The 25,915-nt window shown below is 39.8% G+C and overlaps 1 protein-coding gene across 1 annotated transcript; it reads left to right on the forward strand.

Annotated features, from left to right (window-relative positions):
- Positions 1–7,370: 7,370 nt before the first annotated feature.
- On the forward strand, positions 7,371–24,430 carry LOC122872436 (sodium/potassium-transporting ATPase subunit alpha-1). The gene is made up of 23 exons (XM_044188661.1): positions 7,371–7,536; positions 7,993–8,103; positions 11,968–12,027; positions 13,216–13,317; positions 13,482–13,583; positions 13,690–13,803; positions 13,920–14,054; positions 14,640–14,757; positions 15,119–15,387; positions 15,493–15,801; positions 16,667–16,801; positions 17,150–17,342; positions 17,449–17,624; positions 17,915–18,051; positions 18,803–18,953; positions 19,108–19,276; positions 19,400–19,554; positions 19,742–19,865; positions 20,161–20,306; positions 20,423–20,553; positions 20,994–21,095; positions 22,592–22,683; positions 24,244–24,430. Exons 1-23 carry the CDS (start codon positions 7,525–7,527, stop codon positions 24,270–24,272), a joined length of 3,072 nt encoding a protein of 1,023 aa, XP_044044596.1. The 5' UTR covers positions 7,371–7,524; the 3' UTR covers positions 24,273–24,430.
- The last annotated feature ends 1,485 nt before the right edge of the window (positions 24,431–25,915 follow it).

Consider the following 25,915-nt stretch of genomic DNA (forward strand, 5'->3'; position numbering starts at 1 on the left):
CTCTCTCTGTCTTCCTAGTCTGACCTGTTTGTCATGTGCCTTAATTAGTGTGTATTTATTATCCTTCCATTTAAGTGCCATAATTTCATCAGTGTCAGTTGCACTTTAATGATTGAAGTTATAATTTCCTTGGGCAGCATGTGAATTTGGTGGTGGATTTTAGCTCATTGTCGAATTAATTTTCATTGCCATATGTTGCGGAAGCAAAGCTGCTAAATAGAGATATGAGACATACTGCCATAATGATGCTAGAATAGCCTTTAAGAAGAGCTTTAAAGGGTCGGACATTTGGTGGCCTAGTGGTTGAGATGTGTATTATATACTATGATCACAACTTCCCCCGGGTTTGGTTCTGGTCGGGGACCTTTGTTGCATGTCATTCCCCCTCTCTTTCTCAGTTCCTGTCATCTCTCTACTGTCTGCTTTGGAATAAAATAAATAAGAGAGTGCATTTACTTAATAGTCCAGACTGTTTTTTCTGACATGAATTAGCTTTGCAGCATCTCACTTACTTAGTATTGGCTGAATGCTTGCATATTTTCTGAGATGAAAGTATATTGTTTTTGTCAGTCTGTTAATCTGTTGTCTCAAACCAGAGACCAAATATTCATGCATAGTCTTTTTTCTTTTGGTCATAGATGAGGCAAAAGGTTTTCTGTCTTGCATTTGTTGATGTTTGGTCATCCAGTGAGTTTAAGCCGGCATTTGTGTCATTTGGCTCTACTAATATGCATAGTTGTCATGTCATTGCCATGGCTGTTTAAATTGTCATTATGCTCTCTGATGACATCAACTAGGGGAACCATGTAGAGTGAAAAGGTCATGGGATCAAGTCGCTTCCTGTTTTACGCCTAATGGTTGTGATTTTATTGTTATAAAAAAAATCCTAATTCTTCACATTTTGCAGTGGAGGCTGGTCTCCGTTTTTTTTCTGAAGGTGGTCTCATCTCACAGTAAGTTCAGCCTTGTTAGTACTCGTTAGTTACTTATGTACATTCCTGTTAGTTATAACATTACTGACTCTTAATCATAAGTAATCTTACTTGTATTTACACATGTATTTATGGACTAAAATATGTGACAAACTATAATTATAAACATAAATAACACATAGAGATGACAGAAAGCAACTTAGTGGCATTCAGTTACATTACATCCAGTTCCTTATCTGAAGGAACTTTTTGTACCTTTGCTGTCCTTATAAGGATCATCAGCCTGGGCAAGAGCGAGGAGGATGTTGGACCTTGACACAGATATCCCCAGTAGCAGAGTCACATGTCTGGTATCCATGGTGTCTTTTTCTCCCTCATCTGTGATTTTTCTTTCTATAAGAGGGACGTTTGAGACTATATATGAAGTTCTTACATCTTTATTCTGTTCTGATGAAAGCCATCCTTTCTAAAGCAATCTCTGCTCTCCCAAAACAAACCTAAATTGTCAATAACAATGAAATTTTAAACCACACATGTTGAATTGAGCTGGATGTTGAGCGCTAAGAGCAAATAGAGAGATTCCAATCCTTTTCCTTTAGTGAGGATTGGGCCTGGGTTCGGAATTTCGAGCAGGTGTGTAAAGTCTCTTTTTGGGAGTTCTGATTCCCTATTGGGGTAAATTTTCTAGGCCAAGTCACTGACCATGATGTTCAGTAGATTTCATGTTCATATCAGTTTGCTGTTAAAGGTTCTTGGCTCTCAAACCAAATGATGTTGTTGGTGTTGGTGTGCTTTTATACTAAGACAGACTCATTGAGGAAGCATTGGTGATTGCATTGGCACTGCCAGCATTAAGCTTGTGTCTGGCAATAACATCAGCCTGCGTCAGAAAGATGCTCTCATGGGAAATGCAGGTGTCACCAGCTAATGCTTTCAAGCTTTATTTTCAGAGAAATAACGCTGGGTAAAGTCTGCTGTATTTTCAGTTCCATCCTGTTTGGTTTGACGCACCAGGGGTAGAACATGAGATAGTCTTTAGACTTGCACTATGGAAAAGCCAGTAGATAATGTCACCTAATCCACCTCATTTCAGAGACATGAGGTGGATTGTGAAGTTCATTAGGTCCATGGAGTCCAAGATTTTCTTGTCCTTCTGTATCTTGTATAAGACAGGTTCTGCTTTCAGCTTCTGCTATAGTTCGAGAACTCTCTGTATTTTGCTTTCCAAATTGGCTGCAATCTTGACTCTCAGCTTGACACAGCCAGTGCACTCAGCATAGAGAAAAAAGAGAGATGAAATCTTGTTCAATGGGATTTAAAACTCAAGATCCTGTAAGAGACTTGCAGTGACAGTACTGTCGTTGACATGTAAGAGAAAGTCCCTAGGTATCAATTCAAAATGATATTCAAACAGATGAAAATATTCAGATTGATCCAAAATATTTACAGAAAAAAATAAATACATAGTAAAACCTACATTTAACTGTGAAATGAAATTCAATTAAAGGCCTAAATAATTTATGAGTAAAAGGTTGGTATGTTTCCTTATTCTGTTACAGTAATCAAGATTTCTGCTGAATTTCAGTAACTCATTGTCGTTGGTATGCCTTTGCCTTTGCGTCAGACAAATATGCTATGCTGATGACAGACAGATATAAAAGTTACCTTACAAGGTAAAGGAATTTACAGCATCTAGGAATGTTACAGATCGCACACAGAGATACAGTATGTGGAGGAATATATATATATAAGCCATGTGCACGGTTAGTAGTACTATAGAAACAAAGACAATCAGCATAAAGAGATCACTGTGGGATCATTTTCTGCGAATAAAGGCATGTTTTCTGCCTAGAAAGCTCATTTGAGGGCAAAGAAAAGGTTCCTTTTATAGTTTGAATTGAAGTAAAATGTACTTGTTGAAATAGCTTACGTTCAGGGAATCCTGAAAGCTCAGTGGGCTGAGAAACATACTATTCTTATAATGTGGTGGGTTGGAATTTGACTCATGACTGGTTATTCACTTCCTCGCTGCTATTTTTCCCATTGTATTTTGTAAATTTTGTAAATAGTTTATATGATATTACCATTATAACATAGTCAATAACAAAAGTATCTAAATTTTGAATTGAATTGAACACATAGGGGCTTAATTCTCATGTCCTTCTTCCCACTGTGTGCTGTTTGGTGTAAGAACCTTAGGGAAGTATAAATATAAATAAAATACAAAAGGGTATAAATAAGAACGAGTTGTTAATTTATCAAACAAGTCATAGGTTTTGTACTTGAAATCTTGTGATGGCTGCTGGCGAAGACAATAGATCTTTGTTTGTTCAGGCTCCTCTGGAGGAGGAATGACTTCACACGGCAGATTTTCTTCCCACGTGAACCAAAGTTTTCGTTTTCACCTGCAGTGCTGAAATGGCAATGAAGAGTAGCTCCAACAACCTAAATGTCCAAAGTCCTTAAAACAGTTTCATTTGGCTATGTAGTGAGCTTCTGAAGAGATTTATTAGAAAATGACAGATCCATCAACAAGTAAAAAAATACAGCTTTGTCACTGTATTCAGCTCATGAATTTAACCAACCACCAATATAAATTGGACTTTTAACACTTGTGCATATCCTAATTTAGGCTCAGTTTAAGGACCCTTTACTATAATGTTTGGTATAATTTTAAAGGGAATTTTCTTGGCTTTTATTCAAGGCCAGTTGTAAGTCTGTCTGACATACAACAGAGCTCAGCTTAGCTCAATGATATACATTTTTCCATGCTTTGTATGCCCAATGCAAAATGTTTATTGAACTGTTAGTTAATAATGGTAATAGAGTGGCACTGGGGCAATATAGCAGCATAAGGCAAGAAGGCTCAGTAAACACATTTATATCATTGCCAAATAAACTTCAGACAGCTTGTCAGTATTAGTGTTGTTTGAATCACCATTTATCTATTTGGATAGATGCTGACTGTCTCTAGCTGTATTTACCCTCCTCCACTTCTCTGCGTCGGACTCGCTCCTCTTCTATGTGTCAATCAGTGCTGGACTAACAATTATAAACCACAGTTGGTTTTGGTTAACTCCCAAAACATTCTAAAATGCCTCTACGTCACACTTCACACAAATTTCAGCAACAGTTCAAGTACTACAAGGGCAGCCTGCAGCAGAGTGAAACATTTACAATGTATGTGTATACAGTATATATACTTTTGGACTAGCCAAAGGAAAATTTTAATGCACATTTAGTTCAGGCTCCTATAGCCAGAAAAGGGATAATAAATTTTAGCTTTTTAATGTACTATACTTGTGTACAGACCCATAAAGAAAAACTTTGGCCAGAAACAAACAGAAGGTATTAAAATGTAACACAATGTCTTTGTTAAAGGATCGGTTTACCCAAATTACAAAAAACATACTATCTCACTTACCATCATCATTGGTATTCCATCATGAATATAGTTTTCATTTTTATCTGCTGAGGTTTTGAGATATCTGCCTTTGAGATTTTTACCTCCTTCCCAATTGTAATGGAGGTGAATGGACAGATATTTGAAAAATTCTACACGCAAAATCCAAACTGTCTGCGTGGCTATATACAACTAGAGGTAAATCAGGAATTGTCTTTTTCTAATCTGTTTGAACCGACCCTTTAATTTATCTTCCATTGAGCCAGCTTTTCTGGCCTGAAGAGGACACAGAACATTAACTAATGAAGACATAAAACAACTCTTCTTACTACATACACTACAAGTATGTGTAGTGATAGTTGGTGGTAGTGGAAATTGTAGTTATCCTATGTCACTTGCTACTAATATGCTTCCACTAATAATATTACCATTACTCTTTGTACTTGCTACTACATCCCAAAGGCCATGTTTTACGTCTTCATGCTGTTTATGTATGGCAGAGCATTGTTTGGGGTTAAACAAGAACCTATACTGCATTAATTATGGAGCTGAAACCCCCATCAGCCGCATAAAAAGTCTGAGGGAGCCACTTAGATTCAATCATGGTTTGTTATATTGGTTTTATTGATGCAGGAGTGCCATTACTGCTGCGTGGGAGGTCGATTTCCCAAAGACTTAAAACATCCTCAAGTACAAATCCTGCAAATGAAACTATAAACAAAAATTCTCAATGTGTGTGTGCAAATGTGTTTATAAAGGTGTTGTCATTGTGAAGCTAAAGAGGCAGGTACTGAAAGTATGTGCACACACATACACAGCTATTGACATGGTATGCTGTGAAACACATGTTGTTAGTTAGCGTCCAAATGATTTTCAGCAGATTATCATGAGTAACTGCACCACAAGCCAGTTTCCGTTGGGTTCTATTGAATTGTGGTGAGCTACAGCCATTATCTGAGTGGATATGCAGCACTGTAGGAAAAAAGGGCTTTATTTTATTTTGGGTTGAACTGTCCCCTTAAGGGTTTTCTCAACCTTTATTTCTTTCTCTCTCTCTCTATCTTACATCACTGTCCTCTTCCTCCTGGATCTATTTCATCCTTGTGAATAGAATTGGAACAAATTGAATTCAATACACTGCAGGCTCCACTGCCATGGTAAGTTCTGTAGGCCTGTATACTGCTAAAGCAGCAACAAAATGAGCTGCTTTCATTGGATAACAACTGGAACAATACCAGAAGAAATGTAATCTCTTTCAGCCTCTCATACTGTAGTCTGTCTTTTACCCTGTTCATTTTTGCCTCCTCTTTTTCATTTCCACTTGCCCCTATTCTCAGAATTCCAATTTGCCCTCCCCTGCTAATTTTACAATCTTCTTCTACAATCTTTATCTCTTCCCCTCATCTTTGTATTACAACATCCCCCACCCTCCCATAGTCTAGTGACTATAAACATTCGGAAGTTTACTACAAACACATCCAACAACCCCCACCAACCAGCCAGCCAAAGAGGACAATCCCTCCTCCTCTCTGCAAGTTACAATGAACAGGAAGAGCACTTCTTGGTTTCGTAGACTTCAGGGTCATGAGTGTCCTTTGGTGCAGCTAAGGTGGCCGGCATAGATCTGTGATGACATTGTGACTGAACTTAGACTCACAAAGCTGGGCCAGAAAGCTTTTATCCAGTTCATTTCCTGCACAAATATACACATCATAATTTTTGGCATTTAGCTTTTCTTTACTAGCTTGATGACCAGTTGAGAAATCACTTTGTCTGTTCAAGGACACAGTGTATTTCAGGGGCATTAGTTGGCTCAATCATTCATTTAAAACCCTCGCAGTTAAACTTAATGGCTTTGCGTTAGACTTCTGCTAACCACAGGAACAATGAGGTGGGGCTTACACTTGTAGCCGCAAACCTTTTGGTTCCTGTTAGTGTATCAGCTGAACCAATAAAATAAGTATTTGTATCCATGTCCTGGTTCAGTAGCAGCTGATCTTTGCCCAAGTTTGGACGGGAAACCTAAATCTCACCTGAATGCTTAGAGTACTCAGCACAAATTGGGTCTCAAATGGGATTTTTGTGTTTTTCTCAGGATGATTAACATATATTAATCCTTTTGCCATTGTATGGGAGCAGCAGGCAGTCTGCCAAGGACATTTTTGAGCTTACTCAGTGTTGCAGCAATGTGAATCTGTGCTAAACACAATGGTTTAGCATTGTGAAAGACATTTCAGTGCTGGTCTTTTGACTTTTCCTGAGGTGGAAGGACTTTAGAATCAATTACAGGGTAGTTTTTTTACAGGGCACATTGACCTCAGACAGTGAGGGAAAGCTAAAGGCTCAGTGGATTCCTCCCTTTGCATTCCACTTGTTATCTTTGCTATGAGCAACAGTTTTGTCCAACCTCTTTCTACCAAGCCCACATTGGAAAATAACGTCAGTCAGTTTTAATCAGTTTCTCGTCCTTTTCTCTTTCAGTCTTTGTTATTTAAAGGCCTTGTTCAGCTTTGGGCAATCAGTCACATGCAGAACTGGACTTTCACCTTTCTAGCTCTGCCTTTATCTCTGTCTCTCATTCACTATTCCACTATCTTGCCTTTTTTTTTCGTTCATCCCTGTTTGTACTGTAAACTAAGCACACAGAGACGGAGCACACAGGGTTACCCTGGAGCTGAAGGCCGTGGGCGTTTGGTTGTCCAAACCTGTTGCAAGTAAAGGTCAAAATAAACTTTGTGTAAAAGGAGGAATGGATTGAGGCAAGAGAGTAAATGAGTAAAGAGTGAAAAAAGGAAGTGATGAGAACAAAACAGGGAAGTTGAGCAAAAGTTACCCCTCCCCTTTCTCCCATACTTCTCCTCCACTAATGCCCCCCACCACCACCACCACCACCACCACCCCACCCCACACACACACACACACTACTCACCTGTCCAGTTTCACCCCTCTCCATCTCCCCTCCCCCAAGCTCCTCCTCTCAGGGCAGGTGAGCCAGTTGTGGGTATATAGGCATGCTAACGTGAAGCCACTTATCTTCTCTGCTCTGGGGAGTGTGGAAGACACAGGACGCAACAGGGTTGAGAGAGAGAGAGAGAGAGAGAGTGTGTGAGAGAGAGAGAGAGGCGGAGTAGGAAAGCTGCAATTTAAAAAGACAATTGGATTGACTGTTCTCAGACTTGTATTGCAACCATGGGGCTGGGAGTAAGTATTGGAACTTTGTCACATGTTTTGGCCTGGTTTCTCTGGAGTTTTAGATTTAGGTTAAGATTAGGCTGGTTACGTTTTTCAGTTTTGAGTTCAGACCAAGTTTTGGTCACAAGTTTTTGGTTAAGCTTGACAGTTGTGGATTGCCTGAAGTACTTTGTACCTTACTTTCGAAATCTGCTGTGCTAGCGTACAGTTGTTGTTGTTGTTTTTTTTTTTTACAGTTTTAGGAGTTTTGGGAACCTTTCAAAATTTTCAAATTAGAGATTTTTATGAGAGTAATCACAATCCTTGAACAATGATTAACGCAAGTGTCAGAGCATGTTTGGGCAGCAAAGTTGACACTGCTTTCTGCTCTTACTCGTGCAACAAAAGAGGAAGCTTCAGAGCAATCTTTCCACATGTGCTCAGTCTTAGGCAGAAGCTAATTTTGTCTCACTTTCTTCAATCCAGAGAGGGAAAGATGCGTACAAACTGGCGGCAACCTCAGATAGCCATGAGAAGAAAAGCAAGAAAAGTAAAGCTAAGAAGGATATGGATGACCTGAAGAAAGAAGTTGACCTGGTGAGTATACAAAAAAGTCAAACCAATCTGTAATTATCTTAAGTAATACACTCAGCAATACACTCAAAAGTGACTGTAAATCACTTAATTTAAGTGTTTATAACTTTTAAAATCCACCTTAATTAAAACTGAAAGGAAGAGGCGTTAAACAGAATGACCTTCTTGAACTTTACAACCATGTCCTCCCATACACATTGCTTGCCTCATACTTAATGACAGTCTTGTACAGCCCTGTTAACACTCTTGGTCACTGTAAGTCACTACCATTGGTCACTGCAACGAGACAGTCACAGCTGAGACAAACCTCTGCTTTGACCTCACGGCTAGTCACATGAGAAGTAGCTGTCTCCTCTGTATTTCATAAAGATTGCTACTTACACTGCTGCATGTACTGTCACATGTTATTAAGGAGTTCACAGCTATACTTAACTTCTAAGGCATGCTTATCTAGATTAGTTTTCAGCGCTGAAATGTTGGGTGAGAGGCTCTGTTGTCATTATTGTCTTTAGTTTCTCAAAACATATGAACTAGTCCCTTTACCGCTGCCAGTAAACATGTATTATTCTGCTTCTTATTTCCTTTCAGACTCTCAGATCATGGGTAGTTTGATTCTCTAGCAAGTTTAGTATCTCTAATCAGATACTAAACTTTCACCACTGCTCTCAGCTACTCAGGATGCATAGGAGTTTGCAGAGTTGTAAAGTTGCATGCATTGAGGTTTAGGTGGGTTTGAACAATCCTGTGTAAAACAGTTGCCCTATTTCCACTGGTGTCAGCTTTTTCCCTCAGTCTGAATCTGTAGCTGGCTGAGGTAATTTCCCAAGGTCAGTGAGGCACTCTTGCATTAAGTTCATCCCCAAGTCAATGAAAAAGGCTCAAGAATGATTTCATACTATCGGCTGTATGTACAATCGTGGCATTTAATTGGCAGAAATACATTCATTAAAGGTGTTAAGGTTTCATCTATAGCTAAATTATTTCTGTCTTCTTAAGAAGTTTGCCAAAGCTGTTCTCACTTCTGTGTTTGTCTATGAACTACCCTTAAAATGGCTTGTTAAAAGACAAATCGCCTTTTAACTTACGTAGAATAGTGTCCTTCACAAGGTCAGTAGGCAGATTCAGGTTTCATGTTCATCTCAAACACTAAATAAACATTAGTGAACACGGCATGTTAAAATGGCCCGCTAATGATTTGATAATATCATAATATTGATTAGAATTTTCTGTAATTTTGACGTATGATGTATTATAGATGTAAACTGGTCTTTGACTTTCACAAGGTCATCAATTAAAGGTGTGGATTGATGCTGATAGCTTGTTGCAGATATTCTGTGTGTTTCTAAAGTAACTTTTCAAAAACAATTACAATAGAATATGGATTTCATGGCTTGTTGCCTATTTTATAATATATTCTTTAATTACTACATGTTTCTCTTGAATCCAGCAACAGTCCTTGCCCAATGTCACCCACCAGGTCACAGAACACTGCAGGTTATTAGGTAATAAAATTCCCATCTAGGTGACATATTAATGATTACTGTCCTTTGTACATCTTAACTAGATCTCAAAGTCCTGCCACCACTGAAGGACATCTCAATGCCATAGCAACCATATCGCCAATCGGCCATAACCTTCCCAACTTAGCATATCATTTACTCCAATTAACAGCAGGCGCTGTCTTTAATGTGCCTCCCAACTGCTAAAAGTGCTTTGTGTCTTCAGAAAGGCTTTTAGTTCCAAAAAAAGTTTCACTTTGAGGGCACAAAAAGGGCAACAGTCATTGGTTGTTGATCCTCAGGTTTCAGATTTGAACTATGGTTAAAGAACAATAGCATATTGGACAGTAGTAAAACAGTAGTAAGAGTAGATGGTTCTCTATGGAGCCCATGAAGTTGACATGTTAATGATTATTGCACCATCACATTATTAACTGAGGCATCAGAGTCCAGCTAAAGACAATAGAAACTATTCCCATAGCAACCATATCCATAAAGCATCCAGCGATTTGATCATATGTGATAAAGTCCAACCGAAAATGCTAAATATAGACTTTAATTTGAGTGAGTAAAACATCAATGGTGTCCGGAAGACATCTTAAACTTGGCCTGGAGTGTGTGTTTGGCCATCCAAACATTATCCAAATGTGTGTGTGTGTTTATGAGCCGGAGTGTCAAAGCCAGTGAAGAAATTTCCTCTACAGGCTTCAAAAGAACTGCTGAATAACAGTTAAAAAAGCAACAGTATATTGAGGCATGTGATAAAACCTTATCCATGGCACATTTGGCATGGAACACTTTGCTTGCTTATTATAATGGGAGGCCAGGCAGAACCGTGCAATTACACCCATTTTCTCCACCGTCTGTAAAGAGTCCACATAGATGTAAAGGGACTCACTTCATCCATTAACAGCTTAGGACTTCATATTTTCACTGGTCAAATTACTATTATGTTAATGTCTAATTTCATACAGTACTTATATATATACTCTAAGCAATGGATGATTGAAACAAACTTTAAAAGGTCAAAGTAAACTTGTTCTTACATAATATAATGGGTCACTGATGGGTGTGAACCGATGCTTCATTCGTTTGTTTATTCATTCATTCCCTCAACCACTCATTCATTCACTATGGTCTAACAGTAGCTGGGTCCAAAGCTGCATTATTATAGGAAATTTAAGGGATTGCTTTTACTACAGATCATAAAAATGGGAGTCTATGTTTTAAACAAATAACCATGTTATTCATAAAACAGGCCAACGTAAAAATTGTTGTCTTTTTCTGTTTTTTTCCTTCTACTCCATGTAAATAATGGTTGACTCATTGCATTTTGTCAGGGTGTAGCAAGCTGTGCAGCTTTTATTTCATGGAAAAGTAATTACTGAGGAAAAAAAATATTAATGCCATACTGAAATGGAAAATACAACACCAGAATTCCTCACATATGTGAGGTCAGTAAACCCACATAGAAACCAACATGGTTATCTTTACTTGGGCTGTTCACTCTCTTGCTTTTTGTATAAAGAATACAATACTTTGTGTTTCACAGTATAAAAAAATCAAAGGTGGGAGTCAGATATTGTTGCAGATCATCCAAATTATATTGGACGAATCTCTCATTCACTCACTGTAGGCGATATTTCAAGAAACACAGTGTAGGCGCATAAATGTGCCAGCTTTTCTGGTTGTTCTTTTGCATATCCACTTTTATTTGCATTTCTCGCCGCTCTTTCATTTAAAAGTAAAAAGAGTGCTACTGGATGAAACCTTTTTTTTAAAGAATTATAGACACTCTGTGATCAAAATAGACCTGAAAACAACACTTTAGCTGAACAAATCATCCACCACATTCATTTTGATGACACTGAAGTTCAGCTATAAGTCTGAAAGAGTGGGCTCCACTCCTGGGTGAACTCCAGTATAACATCAGTATATCAGCTGGATGACACTGATTCGGCTGGATGGACTCGCATCAAACTGACTGTTTGGATGAGTCCATACGTAACTGAGCTCATGCGTGCTTAACCCTCGTGTTTGGCTGCGAGTTTTCAATCACCAGCAGACTCTAGTTTTACTCGAATGTCTGCTTTGACTAATCTTAAAATCACACTGTATGGACCGGCTTCATCCATAATCCTGATCAGATGGACGATTTTGCCGTGTCATCTTTATGTTCCCCTTGTCTCTCTGGAGGCCATCACAGGACATGTTTTAATCCTCAAAGGAGATAATATCTGCGGTTTTAAAATGACAGGGATTTTGGCTTGTTTTATGCAATGTCTCTCAATCTCTTTTCTCTCTCTCTCTCTCTCTCTCTCTCTCTCTCTCTCTCTCTCTCTCTCTCTCTCTCTCTCTCTCTCCATAGGATGATCACAAGTTAAGCTTTGATGAACTTCACAGAAAATACGGAACCGACCTAACCAGGGTGAGCACTCTGCATGTGTGGGTGTTTGTTTTTGAATGCATATGTAAACCAGAGTGATAGTAACTTGGGGTTGTTGTACTAGCTGTTGGTGACAATTTTCACAGAGGCAGATAAGCCCAGAAGCAAGGGAGGATCTCGCAGTGCAAACTCATATCAAAAACTACACTTTACATTTGTAGATATTTTGTCATTAATGCCCATTTTAGTACATTAGAGTAGTGCAAAGTAGTGCAGATACAGACAATTGTGCAAGATATTCACTCTCATGTGGGGAAATTATTTTAAAGGGTCGGTTCAACCAAATTACTAATAACATTTTTCAAAGTATCAATAAATGTCACATTGTTCAGAAAAGGGGAAACTCAGCTGCTACACAAAATGTGCATTTCATGTTTCGACCATGGTCTTCATCAAGCTGAGGACACACACACACAGAATCCCAGTACTAAACCCAATACAACCCTACACTGGCCAAATGCTTGACTGATGCTGATTATCTGTAGAAATATGATCTGTCTGAGTTTGCCCCAAAACAAAGACTTGACTCACGCAGGAACACCGGTCTTATTGACTCTACCAACAGGGAAAAAAACGCTGCTTTTCACTCTTGGCACCCCTCCAAAGAGACCTTCAGTCACACTTTACTGTTAATTACTCTTTGTTTTTTTACACTGTAAGAAAATGTGACCTTACAACCTGATTGTCTTGTCTCCTTCTCTCACACTATAATCACTCTTTCCATATCACAAGCTGTGATTTACCTCAAGCTAAAAGTCTAATTACACAGAATTGTTAAAAGCAGTAATTGTTAGATTACTGAGATCTTTATTCCTGTGGATGTGGTTTCTTTTGTTTTTGTTTCAACCAAACTTTAATCCACCACCTCCTGAGTTAATAGCAGTGTACCTGTTTACCAAATAGTCACAGTTCAGCAGGAAACATATTGCTCTGACTTCTCCTTCAAAGTGTTTCCCTACAGTAAACGAGGACAAAGACAAAGCTGTAGAGTAGAAGGGCAAAAAACTGGATGTGCAGGTTTTCCTTAGCTGAGTCAGGCGAGGCAATCCATTATTCAACTCCATCTTTTTTTCTGTCAATCTGCCAGGCTGTTGTGGGAAAGCATGTACAGTATTTTAGCTAACATGCACAGTTAAACCTTTCTTCTTTCTTCTTTGTGTCTCTTTTTAGGGTCTTTCCAACGCCAGAGCAAAAGAGATCCTGGCCCGAGATGGGCCAAACGCCCTCACGCCTCCTCCCACAACGCCTGAATGGGTCAAGTTCTGTAAACAGGTAAAAGTAATATCTGGGCTGAAATTCCCAGTCTGAAGTGCAAACCTTTCAATGCAAAGCAAAGCCCTATTTTGCATATTCAAATTTTAGAAATGCAAATTCACTCATAGCCAGTAAAACCAGCAATGTCTTGAAACTTGAATGTTTTTGTATCTTGTTTCCAGCTGTTTGGTGGATTCTCCATGCTGCTGTGGATTGGTGCTATCCTTTGCTTCCTCGCTTACAGTATCCAGGCTGCCGCTGAAGACGAACCAGCCAATGATAACGTAAGGAGGTCTTTGTTAGTGGATCGTATTTGAATTTTATCTATCAAATAAAGAATTAATACCACCAAAGATGAACTAACTAACAGTGTTTTCTCTCTTACTGTAGTTGTACCTGGGTGTTGTCCTTTCCGCTGTCGTCATCATCACTGGTTGCTTCTCCTACTACCAAGAGGCCAAGAGCTCCAAGATCATGGACTCCTTCAAGAACCTGGTCCCACAGGTGAGTTTTTTTACCTGTAAAAGCAAAGCCTATTCAGGAAGTGTAATGCCTCTTGACATGTATAAATCTGTTGAGAAATTGCCCTAAAACTTTATATTTCACCTTTGGTCTCATAGCAAGCCCTGGTTATCCGTGACGGTGAGAAGAGCAGCATCAACGCTGAGGAGGTGGTGGTCGGAGATTTGGTGGAGGTTAAAGGTGGAGACAGGATCCCCGCTGATCTGAGAATCATCTCTGCTCAAGGCTGCAAGGTCCGTACCTCAAAGACTTGTTTTACAGACATTCTTACGGAGCAGTTGTTTGAAACAGGCTAAAGATAGTAAACATTTATTTATTTAGATGGTATTTGGGCTGTAAAAATGTAACGCTTGCTTAGTGTCAAGCTAACTTGCGATAATGTGTGTAGTTTGTGTATTACTATAGTTTTTGAGTATTAACATTGGTCGAGTGGATACTAAGACAAAAGAAATAATGATTTACTCACGCACCATACAGTCTGTTACTAAGTTGTGGTTAAAGTTGCTTAACATCTGATGGGATATACAGTATGTTGACAGATGTGGTTTATTAAGCATCAGTTTACCTCTTAATCACTTTCTGAAAAGGTTTCTTTTTCACTCAAAGATCAAAATTACACTGTCTCAGTTCACACTTGTCTTGTTTGTTCCTTAGTTTAAATTTTATTTAGACCCAAATGTCATCTTTTATTTTCCCGCTTTTGTCCAAGACCAACAATAACAGTCATTGTTTTTTACATTGTCCTGAACACATCATGTCATTTTCATTTCTCTGGAATTCTTTGGTATTTCATTCTTGCTTTACTTTTCCTCCTTCAGGTGGACAACTCCTCTCTGACTGGTGAATCCGAGCCCCAGACTCGTTCTCCAGACTTCTCCAACGACAACCCCCTGGAAACCAGAAACATTGCTTTCTTTTCTACCAACTGTGTTGAAGGTAGAGAACCAACAAATAGCAGGCAACACAGAAATCACAGGGTCAAAATTAATTAAGTCCAACTTAAACGGAAATTAAACTTGAAAAGATTCGAAAATCCAAAAGTTACGAAAGGGGTGGGCACATTTTTGGAGAAGATGTCAGTTAATGGTAAAGAAAGTAGAAGCTGAAGAAAAGAGAGAATTTACCAAACTTATCTACACATTTTTAAGATGAAGATGTGAGATATATTAATAATGAAATGTTAGTGATGGTGCAAGTATGATTACAGCAAAAAAATTTATTTCAAGATTAAATAGAGAACCCAAATTAATCATCATTTTAAAGGTGAACTCATCAAAAAATCTCTTGCTGTCTCCAGGTACTGCCAAAGGAGTCGTCATCAACACTGGAGACCATACCGTCATGGGTCGTATTGCCACCCTGGCTTCCAGTCTGGATGGCGGCAAAACTCCCATCGCCATCGAGATTGAGCACTTCATCCACATCATCACCGGCGTGGCCGTCTTCCTGGGTGTTACCTTCTTCATCCTCTCACTCATCCTTGGGTACGGGTGGCTGGAGGCCGTCATCTTCCTCATCGGTATCATTGTTGCCAATGTGCCAGAAGGTCTCTTGGCTACTGTGACTGTGAGTTGTGGTTCCATGTTCCAGCATTTCTGCCCGAATCTCATTCTCTCAATCTACAATAGAATGAAGATATGATAGCTATAAACACTTGATTTCTGTCTCTAGGTGTGTCTGACCCTGACTGCTAAGCGTATGGCCAAGAAGAACTGCCTGGTGAAGAACTTGGAAGCTGTCGAGACTTTGGGCTCCACCTCCACCATCTGCTCCGACAAGACCGGCACCCTGACCCAGAACAGGATGACCGTGGCCCATATGTGGTTTGACAACCAGATCCACGAGGCTGACACCACAGAGAACCAGAGCGGGACCTCCTTCGACAGGAGCTCGGCCACTTGGGCTGCTCTGGCCAGAATCGCCGGACTCTGCAACCGCGCTGTCTTCCTGGCAGAGCAGAGCAACGTTCCCATCCTGAAGGTGAAAAGCTTACTGTATGCATGCAATATCCTCCTTTTAAGCTCTTCTGGTTACCAAACACTAAACGTTTTGCTCTAGTTCACCCATTCTGATCACCACAAAAGAGTCTAAATAATTCACTACTGGAAGATATCAATAACATTGGCTTTTGGTGTAACACCATCTCTTCATCCTGGTTGTAAACAAGCACATAACAGAATTTACCCTCACTACCTCATATCATATATATATATTATATTTTTCTTCCTTGAAACATTTTGTTGAATTGGATACTATACCCAGATGAATCCCAAGATGCAGTGACTGTGTGGGAGGTGCCTTGGCGTTGTGACTTGGCTAGGAATTTTTTGGATCCAAGAAAATACAAATGCAGCCAAACTGCGCTACAAATCGTTAAAAAAGCACTCAACCAAATTAAAGGCCTTTTCAGAAATATATAGCTGCCGCTATAGCAAGAGGTGGCTAGACAGACCCATTGATTTATTTCTTAATGAGTACTGACAAGTGTATTTCTTTCTCAAACTGCACACTGGGGAGCAGGATGAAATGAGGCAGAACAGGCTTTTTATTGGAAAACTGTGTACCAAATATTTGTTTAAAAAAATGTTATTTGAAATTTGTTGGAGGGAATGTGGAATGGATCATTGAAATTTAAGCTGATCCTAGTTCATCTAATTTATAAATCAGCAATACACAACACAACTTGAAGTTGGTCTTTTCTTTTCTTTCAGATAGATTTCTTATTGTCAATGTCTTGTAGAAATCTTATATATCAAATGTGACACCACCACCCCCCCCAATTGTGATCCACAATTTGGGACAAAACCCACTGATCCAACTCTTTGTCCTTTGCTTAAATCTACAGAGAGATGTAGCCGGTGACGCCTCAGAAGCTGCCTTGCTGAAGTGCATTGAGCTGTGCTGCGGATCCGTTGGCGGCATGAGAGACAAATATGCCAAGATTTCTGAGATCCCCTTCAACTCAACCAACAAATACCAGGTAAACAATCCACATAGTTTCCCACAGCATTACAGCTTCTAAATTTGTTCAACATGTAGTCTGTGCAGGTGAAGTGATGCAGATTTCATGATGCTGATTTCAATCCCAAAAAAACAACATTGTAAGACAATACTTGTAGTAGTAACTGAGGGAAATATTAATTTACGCCCTCTAGTGGTTAGGTTCGTTCATGTCTTAACTTGACCCATTTTTGACAAATGAGTACCAGTATAGTTTAGAATAAATTTTGGATTTGTGTTGCTTTATACAAATCGCTGCTGGCAACTACAAAACAATTTTGTAATATTATTATAATATTTAAAATCCAGCCTTCCTCTTGTCCCACAGCTCTCCATCCACAAGAATGTTACTCCCGGAGAGTCCAAGCACCTGCTGGTGATGAAAGGAGCCCCAGAGAGGATTTTGGACCGCTGCTCCACCATCATGATCCAGGGCAAAGAGCAGCCTCTGGACGACGAATTGAAAGACTCCTTCCAGAACGCCTACGTTGAGCTGGGGGGACTTGGAGAGAGAGTGCTGGGTACAACATAGCTCCATTCTATATCTACATCCTTATGTCTTTAATTAGTTGGTGGATAAAAAAGGAATCTGTGAACTCCTAACAAGCATTTTCTTGTCTTATTCAGGTTTCTGCCATTTCAACTTGCCCGATGACCAGTTCCCAGAGGGCTTTGCTTTTGACACTGAGGAGGTGAACTTCCCCACTGAGAACCTGTGCTTCATTGGCCTCATGTCCATGATCGACCCTCCTCGTGCTGCTGTGCCCGACGCTGTGGGCAAATGCAGGAGCGCTGGAATCAAGGTATATAACTGTAGTCTTTTCAGGTGGACAGTACATGCAAGAGAAGTCTGTATCTATAATATATAGCATTTCAAGACCAAAACCACAATCACAAGAATATATCCTTAGCTAAAATACATGTCTGATTTCTCAAAACCTGCACACAGTGCAATTAGATGAATTACCTCATTAGAAAGTCCATAACTTAAATTTCACATTTTCGGGTGATTGTTCTTTGCAAAGGGAAATTTAATGCAGAATTGTTATACATAACAATCATGTCCTGTGTTAATATTTAAATATCTCTTTAGGTTATCATGGTCACAGGTGACCATCCCATCACAGCCAAGGCTATTGCTAAGGGGGTGGGTATCATCTCAGAAGGCAATGAGACCGTTGAAGACATTGCTGCCCGCCTGAATGTACCAGTCTCAGAGGTCAACCCCAGGTTAGCACACTTACTAAAGCTTAGATCTGAGTGTTGAGCATGTTTTTCACGCTTGTGGCACTAAATATTAAGAATATATACATTTTTGACAGATGAACACCATGCTTAAAATAATTTTTAAACATGAGCACTAGTTATATGAAATCTTCCTAAGCATGTCTCTTCTTCTGTGGCAGTTCTTCCTAATACTTGCACTAATAGAGCAAAATTAAATCAGCGTTGGCTAACGAGCCCTGCAATCTACTCAGCCAAAAAGCCTTTTACCATTAATTCACTGCAGACAAGTAAATCGACGGGTGTCTCTGAGCTGAGCAATTTTAGTCTGTGTGTTCAGATCACAGTCACACTGTAAAAATACTGTCCCCAAACACATACATTAAAAATACATCATCCTGGGCAGAATCCCCATGCAGGCCGTCACCAAGTCTATACCATGGGACTGATAAAATGTTAAAAATGTATGATTCGTTGTCTGTAGTGAAGGATTAATGTTGTAGCAGGTCCTGAAGATGTAGAGCACTTTATTTTAAATCTAGCTTTTTGCTGACGATGCCATCATTTTTCTTTAAGAGATGTCAAGGCCAATGCTGTCTGTTTTCTAAGGGAATTTCCTGTTTTCCCACTTTGTTGATTCCCCATGATTTTCCTTTCGTATCGCCCAAATTACAGCCTATCCTCAGTTTTTCTCTCAGAAACATGGGATTGTGGGATTACAACTTTTGTCCTAATGCTGCTTTGATTTCCTCTCCAGGGATGCCAAGGCCTGTGTTGTCCATGGTGGTCAGTTGAAAGATATGACTCCAGAGCAGCTTGACGATATCCTGAAACACCACACTGAAATCGTCTTCGCCAGAACCTCCCCTCAGCAGAAACTTATCATTGTGGAAGGTTGCCAGAGACAGGTCTGTATCACAGGGAATTTAAGAAGTTCTCAGACAAATTGGGATTTAAATCTTTCAGAAATGTCTGTTGTCCTAGATTTTTGTTTTATAAAAGATTCTATAATAGAATCTTGCACCAAGTGGACATCCTAACACTTCTTTCTTCTCTCTGCAGGGAGCCATTGTGGCTGTGACAGGTGATGGTGTGAACGACTCTCCGGCTCTGAAGAAGGCTGACATTGGTGTTGCCATGGGTATTGCTGGATCTGACGTCTCCAAGCAGGCCGCTGACATGATCCTGCTGGATGACAACTTTGCCTCCATTGTTACTGGAGTGGAAGAAGGTAAGACATACACCAAGGCTTATACCTGCAGAAATGTAGAAATACAGACTGCAAAAAGCATAATTGTAACTGCTTGATTATCTCACTTTCTTCACAATATTAATTTCTAAATGACTTTGTCAGGCCGTCTGATCTTTGACAACTTGAAGAAATCCATTGCCTACACTCTGACCAGTAACATCCCTGAGATCTCACCCTTCCTTCTCTTCATCATCGCCAACATCCCTCTGCCCCTGGGAACCGTCACCATCCTCTGTATTGACCTGGGAACTGACATGGTGAGCCTTTATTTCTTGACACCATGTTGACTTTTTGTTTTTCATCATAGGAAAGTCATTATAAAATCAAATCTGTGCGACAAAGATTAAAAGAAAATGATACATATGTTATTATGTGTGTACAATTTACTTAATTTACGTCTCCCTCACCCCTCCTCCCCTTTTTTATTTTCTTGTTGTCACCCAGGTCCCTGCAATCTCCCTGGCTTATGAAGAAGCTGAGAGCGACATCATGAAGAGACAGCCCAGAAACCCCAAAACAGACAAACTGGTGAATGAAAGGCTCATCAGCATGGCCTACGGACAGATTGGTAAGTATACTAATGATACTTAAATTATACTTTAGTTAATAAATCAGTAATTTATTTAATTTAAAGTTATTGACTGTAGCGTTAACAATATTCATTTATTACAATGACAAGCGTCTCAACCTGCACTTTTTCAGTGTTGGTTGTTGTGGGAAACATAAAGCGCAGTGTTGAGACAGAAATGTTATTTGGTGCTTTCCTTAAAAAAAAAGAAAGTTTAACCTTTTCCACCTTGTGGGACTGCAATGCTGTGTCGGAAAAGGCCCATCGAAGTTACACTGCTCTTCTTCTCTGTTAGGTGTGATGCAGGCCACAGCTGGGTTCTTCACATACTTTGTGATCCTGGCTGAAAATGGTTTCCTCCCCATGGACCTGCTGGGGATCAGAATGCTGTGGGAAGACAAATATGTAAATGACCTGGAAGACAGCTACGGACAGCAGTGGGTCAGTAATGCTAATTTTTTAAATAATGATATGGTCATTAGCAGTAATGCTTAAGCCAAAATGGTAAAAACAGAAGAGGAAAAAGTGCTAATCTTTTAAAATTTTCTATCCACCAGACATACGAGCGTAGAAAGATCATAGAGTTCACCTGCCACACAGCGTTCTTCACCAGTATTGTGATCGTCCAGTGGGCTGATCTGATCATCTGTAAGACCAGGAAGAACTCCATCCTGCAGCAAGGAATGAAGTATGTACATGTAAAGGCATATAAGACAGGGAATTCCAAACTTGTACTTTCTCCTGCGATAAATTCATACAGGGTACTTCGTCGGACCTTCATCTTTAACATCTTATATTTCAGTCTATAGAAAGGGCAGGCATCAGCACAGGTAGTCTCTAGCTTCAAACAGGTTTCATTATTTTATTTAACAGTTCGTCTACATTATGTACTTTTCTTTGACAACAGTGGAGTCATAAGTGTCAATCAAATGCCAAAAAATCTCAGAGGGAATTGTTTAAACGTAATTATAATTATTTGGGGGTTCCAGATGTTTCTAAGATGTGTCTAGTATTAATTGGTTGAGTTGTCATTATAACATTATTCACACTGTAGAATGCTCTCAGGTTCATAAAAGTAACAGACATTAGTTGATTTTTTACAACCGTGTTAACTCTTTCCTTCCACAGGAATCGTATTCTCATCTTTGGTCTATTTGAGGAGACAGCTCTGGCTGCCTTCCTGTCATATTGCCCTGGCATGGACGTTGCCCTCAGAATGTACCCTCTCAAGTGAGTAAAACACACACACTCTTGCACACAGACAACAATATACCCATCTCTCAGGAATTATACTGAACTAAAACACTGTGCAGAGAAATAGTATCTACTATCTGTTATCCTTGATAAAGTGCTCATGCATGGTCTTATTTTCAGTGTAAATACTCTGTATGTTATTTTCATGTATGCAGGAGAATTCATGATCACAATATGAAGTTTATCCCTATTAAAGTGGTAATCCATGAAATCCTATCCAATTTTTCAGTTAATTTACTAACATTCACTGCACTTCTTGTCAATCAGTGCAGCCACTGCTTTGACATTGTTTTCCTTGGTCGGTGCTGTTTTAGCTTTATTATCTTGTTAAAAAAGGTGAATATTATCTAGTAATTTCCACTTCAGAGGCAGAGTGAAGAGCAGAGGAGCTGCTGTACTAATGAGATTCTTTGCCCAAAAGAGAAAAATAGAAAGCACTAAGGGCATGTTAAGCTTATTAGCGCAGGAGTTTCACACGCAGCTGAAATCTCCTTGTCTTGTTCTCTTCGTTATTGTTTTGCGTCTTCCCCTACTCCTGCTTCTCCTTTCTTCTTCCCCACCTTTTCATCTGTTCCCAGCGCCTCTGTCTCCTCTCCTCTCTTTCCTCAAACTCCTCACCTTTCTCTTTGGGTGACTGCTGATGTTTAACTAACCTTGGCTTCTCTTCCTCTCTTGTCTGAGCGTCTTGTGTCTCTCCTGCCGGTGTTTGTCTCCCTGTCCCTATTTCTGTCTCGTCTGCTTTCTGTGTTTTTGTTCTCTCTTTTTTATCTCTGTCTTTACCTAAGATGTTCTCTCTCTCTTACAGCAAATAATCAATTAAACAAGAAATGTGGCCTTTTTAGATTGTTTGAAAGTGGTTGTGCATTTGAAACCATATTGTAGCACATTGTCGGTTTTGACTGCACATATTTTGACATTTCGAGAGGTAATGTCAGAGTGCTCTCTCTTGATTGACCTTTTAGGAAGTCCATTTTGTTATTTTTGTTCTCTTTAAAGATAAGATGTAACTTACTGCACTACTCCCAGTGAATAAATCGACAGGACACACCCAAAAGCAACCCACAAGTTAAAGAAACTAATAAGCATCATTTCAAATCTCCATGTGATGGTCTGTGTGCGAACATTTGGAGCAGTGCATTATGGGGTTTTATAATAGTTTAATTGCTGTCGGCAGAGAGGACTCTCAAAGAGATTAACACATCTACGTCCTTATATTTAACACTTATGCTTAATTTTTCTTACACACAGCTTCTGAATGAATCCTAATAGTTGGGTCTCAAAAGCCTAATGTTCGCCCCCAAAGCTTTCATGTGCTCTTAGAGAAACTTCAACCAACCACAATGCCATAAAACTCTCTGTGCTTTTATTACTCTCTAACTCAGCCTCTTCAACAGCCTGTGAAGAGTGCTCTTGTGTTTTTTGTCACATTCCAGTTGTAACTCAATCTCTCTGTCTGTCCATCTATTCCTTAGGCCATGTTGGTGGTTCTGTGCCTTCCCATACTCCCTCCTCATCTTTGTGTATGACGAAGCCAGAAGATATATCCTCAGACGTAACCCAGGCGGTAAGACCTTTACTGACTCTTCTTTTTGCTTTGTGAGGCAGTTGAAGCATTTGTATAACACATTTCTGCCTATGTTCTCTGTATTTGGAGGTGAATGTAGGAGAATGAGGAGGACAGGATGAACTTTGGCCAAACGATAAATCCGATTCAGAAAAAAGTTCTGTCACATCAAATTTCATTGTTGTCCAAAGAGAACCATGTATCTCCAAATGAAAGTACTCCTTTATGGTCTAAGATAATTCTCCTACTTCATAAGCTAAATAAACCATTGAAAAACCCACTTGATTAGCTGATTAGCTTCAGACTTTTTGGAGCATTGTTTTTGCAGGACAGCAACAATTTATTCTTTAAGCACTGGTTAACACTTAATTAGTGTTGCCATGACACCAGGAGTTTTACTTCAGTGCTGATATGAATTATTTAAAATTGACCAAGATGCCAATACAAAAACAATAACAAGAAAAAAACAACAAAATGGACCAAGTTTCCACCAAATTTCATTACAATTTTGTATAGTTTTTGTGAGATAACCTGCTAACTAACAAATAGACAGACAAATGAGACTAAAAACATGACCTTCTTTGCGGTTCTGTACTTCTTCTGAAGTAATCCTGAAATTTGGTAGTTATGGAAAAGTTGCTGACTACTATTCCTCCCCTCCTGATGTGGAAATCTGATGTAATGTCAGTCATGAATCATACATTATGATGCGTAATACAGAGAACAAAAGCAGTGGTGTGTTAGTGAATGATATATTAGAAGGTTAGTGAACAACATGCATATATGTGTTTAGCATGAGCTGTGAATGTGCCCCTGTCTGCATGTGTCTGTTATCCCTGCCACAACTGCGTCTCCACACAGACCAGTGAACTGTGGCAGATGGCAGGGCCCAGCGGGATTTCAACCCTCAGCCCTGCCATTGTTAATGCCTCGTTCCACCCACGGAGCTGAGCAGAACCTGTATGCAGAGCTGGCTCTGATGCAGCTGTGTTTGTGTGTGTGTGTGTGTGTGTGTGGGTCTGCTACATCTGAGCCACACAGCACAGATCAGTGAACATCCCATTGCCCATCCATGGTGAATAATGTGTTACAATCAGACAAAAAAGACAAGTTAAACTGACGCAGTTTGTGTTGTTTGAGCTGCAGGGTCAGGTTTGAGCCAGCTTCTCCTTTTAGTTATATGTATGGCCTCAAGGATGATATCATGATCACATGAGCAACTACGAGGCAAAACCGCCACAACCTCCATGTCCCTGCAGGACACATCTCTTAATGGCGTCACCAAGAAAGTCATGGCGGCACTGGCTCTAAATTCAGGACGTGTCTTGCTTGCACTCCCCCCCAATCCAGTCTTATTTCTTTGAATCACTGTCAGCCAACATGAGGGATGATATCATCCTGCAGCCTGAGTGCAAAGTTAAAGGTCACAGCCGTTTTAGATCCACCAAGTCGGCCTTCCTGTTATAGCCATTCTTTTGATTTGTCTGTGAAAGAGGAGAATTTAGGGAGGCGAAACATCCCAAAAACCATGTCCCTAATTCTTTCTCCTTTGGTTTCCAGGTTGGGTGGAGCTGGAGACATACTACTGAGTCAACACGGAGGGAGCAGTCAGTGTTTCATCGTTATTTACTGCCATGTTACATATATGTCTGAGATGTTAGTCAGACCACAAAAACACAAAGCATGGATAAATTAAGAATATCTTGATGTATATGTCATTCACAATAAAACATTTCGTACCATTGTACATTAAGGCTGCTTGGAAGTTTGTTTCTTTCACTTCTCTCTGACCTGGGAAGTATAAAAACAGCATTTCAGGGGTTTCATGCAGGATGTTGTTTCAAGGTTCAATAGGTATATACCAGTGAGTCCAGTCCAGTGACCCATGCAGTGGGATTATCCACCTCAACAGTTCCTAAACTTCGGTTCTGGGGCCAGGAACAAATAAAACAATTATGATAAGGAGAGAGAGAATTATCTACTGTTGGCAAAGCAAATGAGATGTTTCTGGATGTTTTTTATAAGAAGTGACCAGAAGTGACTTAACTACAACATATTAGTCACATACAAACCAACAGCTCCCTTGCAAAATCCACTAAATGTTGTCACTTCTAGTGTATCAAAAACAGAAAATTAAATTAAATTAAAGTGTCAGATTTGCTGTGTGACTAAAGTAACTGATCATCACAATCAAAATCAGTTAATTAATACACTAATCATGTCAGTGTTTTCCCAGGATTGTAGATTAGACCATATATTAAGAAAAAGCATGTCAGAGCAGTGTGTGTGTCCGCGTGTGTGTGTCCATTATCTCAAGAGCCAGTCTGCCACAGTGGTGTTTGCAATGGACTGCTCTGTTGACCACTAATGCAAAGAGGCCCTTAGTGAAAATTAACTGAGGCCACTCTAGTGCTATCTACTTTGTGTTTACCCCGGTCATTATGAACGCCCCCTTCTCTCTCAACCCCTCTTATGTGCGTGTGTGTGCGTGCGTGCGTGCGTGCGTGTGTGTGTGTGTGTGTGTGTACGTACACAGTATCCTACGGTATCATCATACCAACCTGGTCACAGATGGCCTGCTTCACACACACTTGGTAAACACTTGAGCTAGTAGGCAGAAATTATGGATTGTCATTAGCGAAAACTGTGCATGCTGCCCATTTCAGGTTGAATGTTTCAACCGGCCAATCAGGTTATTTTCCTTCCAACTTCACAGAGGATTTCTTTTACAGCAGAGGGTGCTAGTGTAAGACAGACAGCGAGAGTCTCCAGACAAAAGGAGGGAGGGATGTAGAGAAAAGAGGGAGAAAGAGAATGAGGTTGATGGTGAAAAAAGTGAGTCGATTTGATAAAGAGGAAGGGAGAGTTGGCGTTTTGTAGCGCACATTTTCAAGACATGTAATGAATCATTTTAATATGGTTTGAAAGCATAAATGTGTGTGTTTTTCCTCGCTGCTTTGTCGATATTTTTTATGATGAATTGTCATGCCGATAAAGCACTTCAGTCGAGATAAACTGAGCGGAGGGGGAGAGAGAAAGAGGCAGCGGACAGACACTAACATTATCATGCCTTCATCCTTCGTTCACAAGCAGGGCCCCAGAACGTGCCTGTTGCTATGGCAACTCATTTGAGAGCCCCCTCTCTATCTCTCTTTCCAACATCTAAATAAATTCTGCGCTATTTATAGAGCAACACGTGAGCTACACTGATCGCACATGATCGCACGGATGT

This window comes from Siniperca chuatsi, linkage group LG24 (assembly GCF_020085105.1).
Source record: "Siniperca chuatsi isolate FFG_IHB_CAS linkage group LG24, ASM2008510v1, whole genome shotgun sequence".
NCBI classification, from domain to species: Eukaryota; Metazoa; Chordata; class Actinopteri; order Centrarchiformes; family Sinipercidae; genus Siniperca; species Siniperca chuatsi.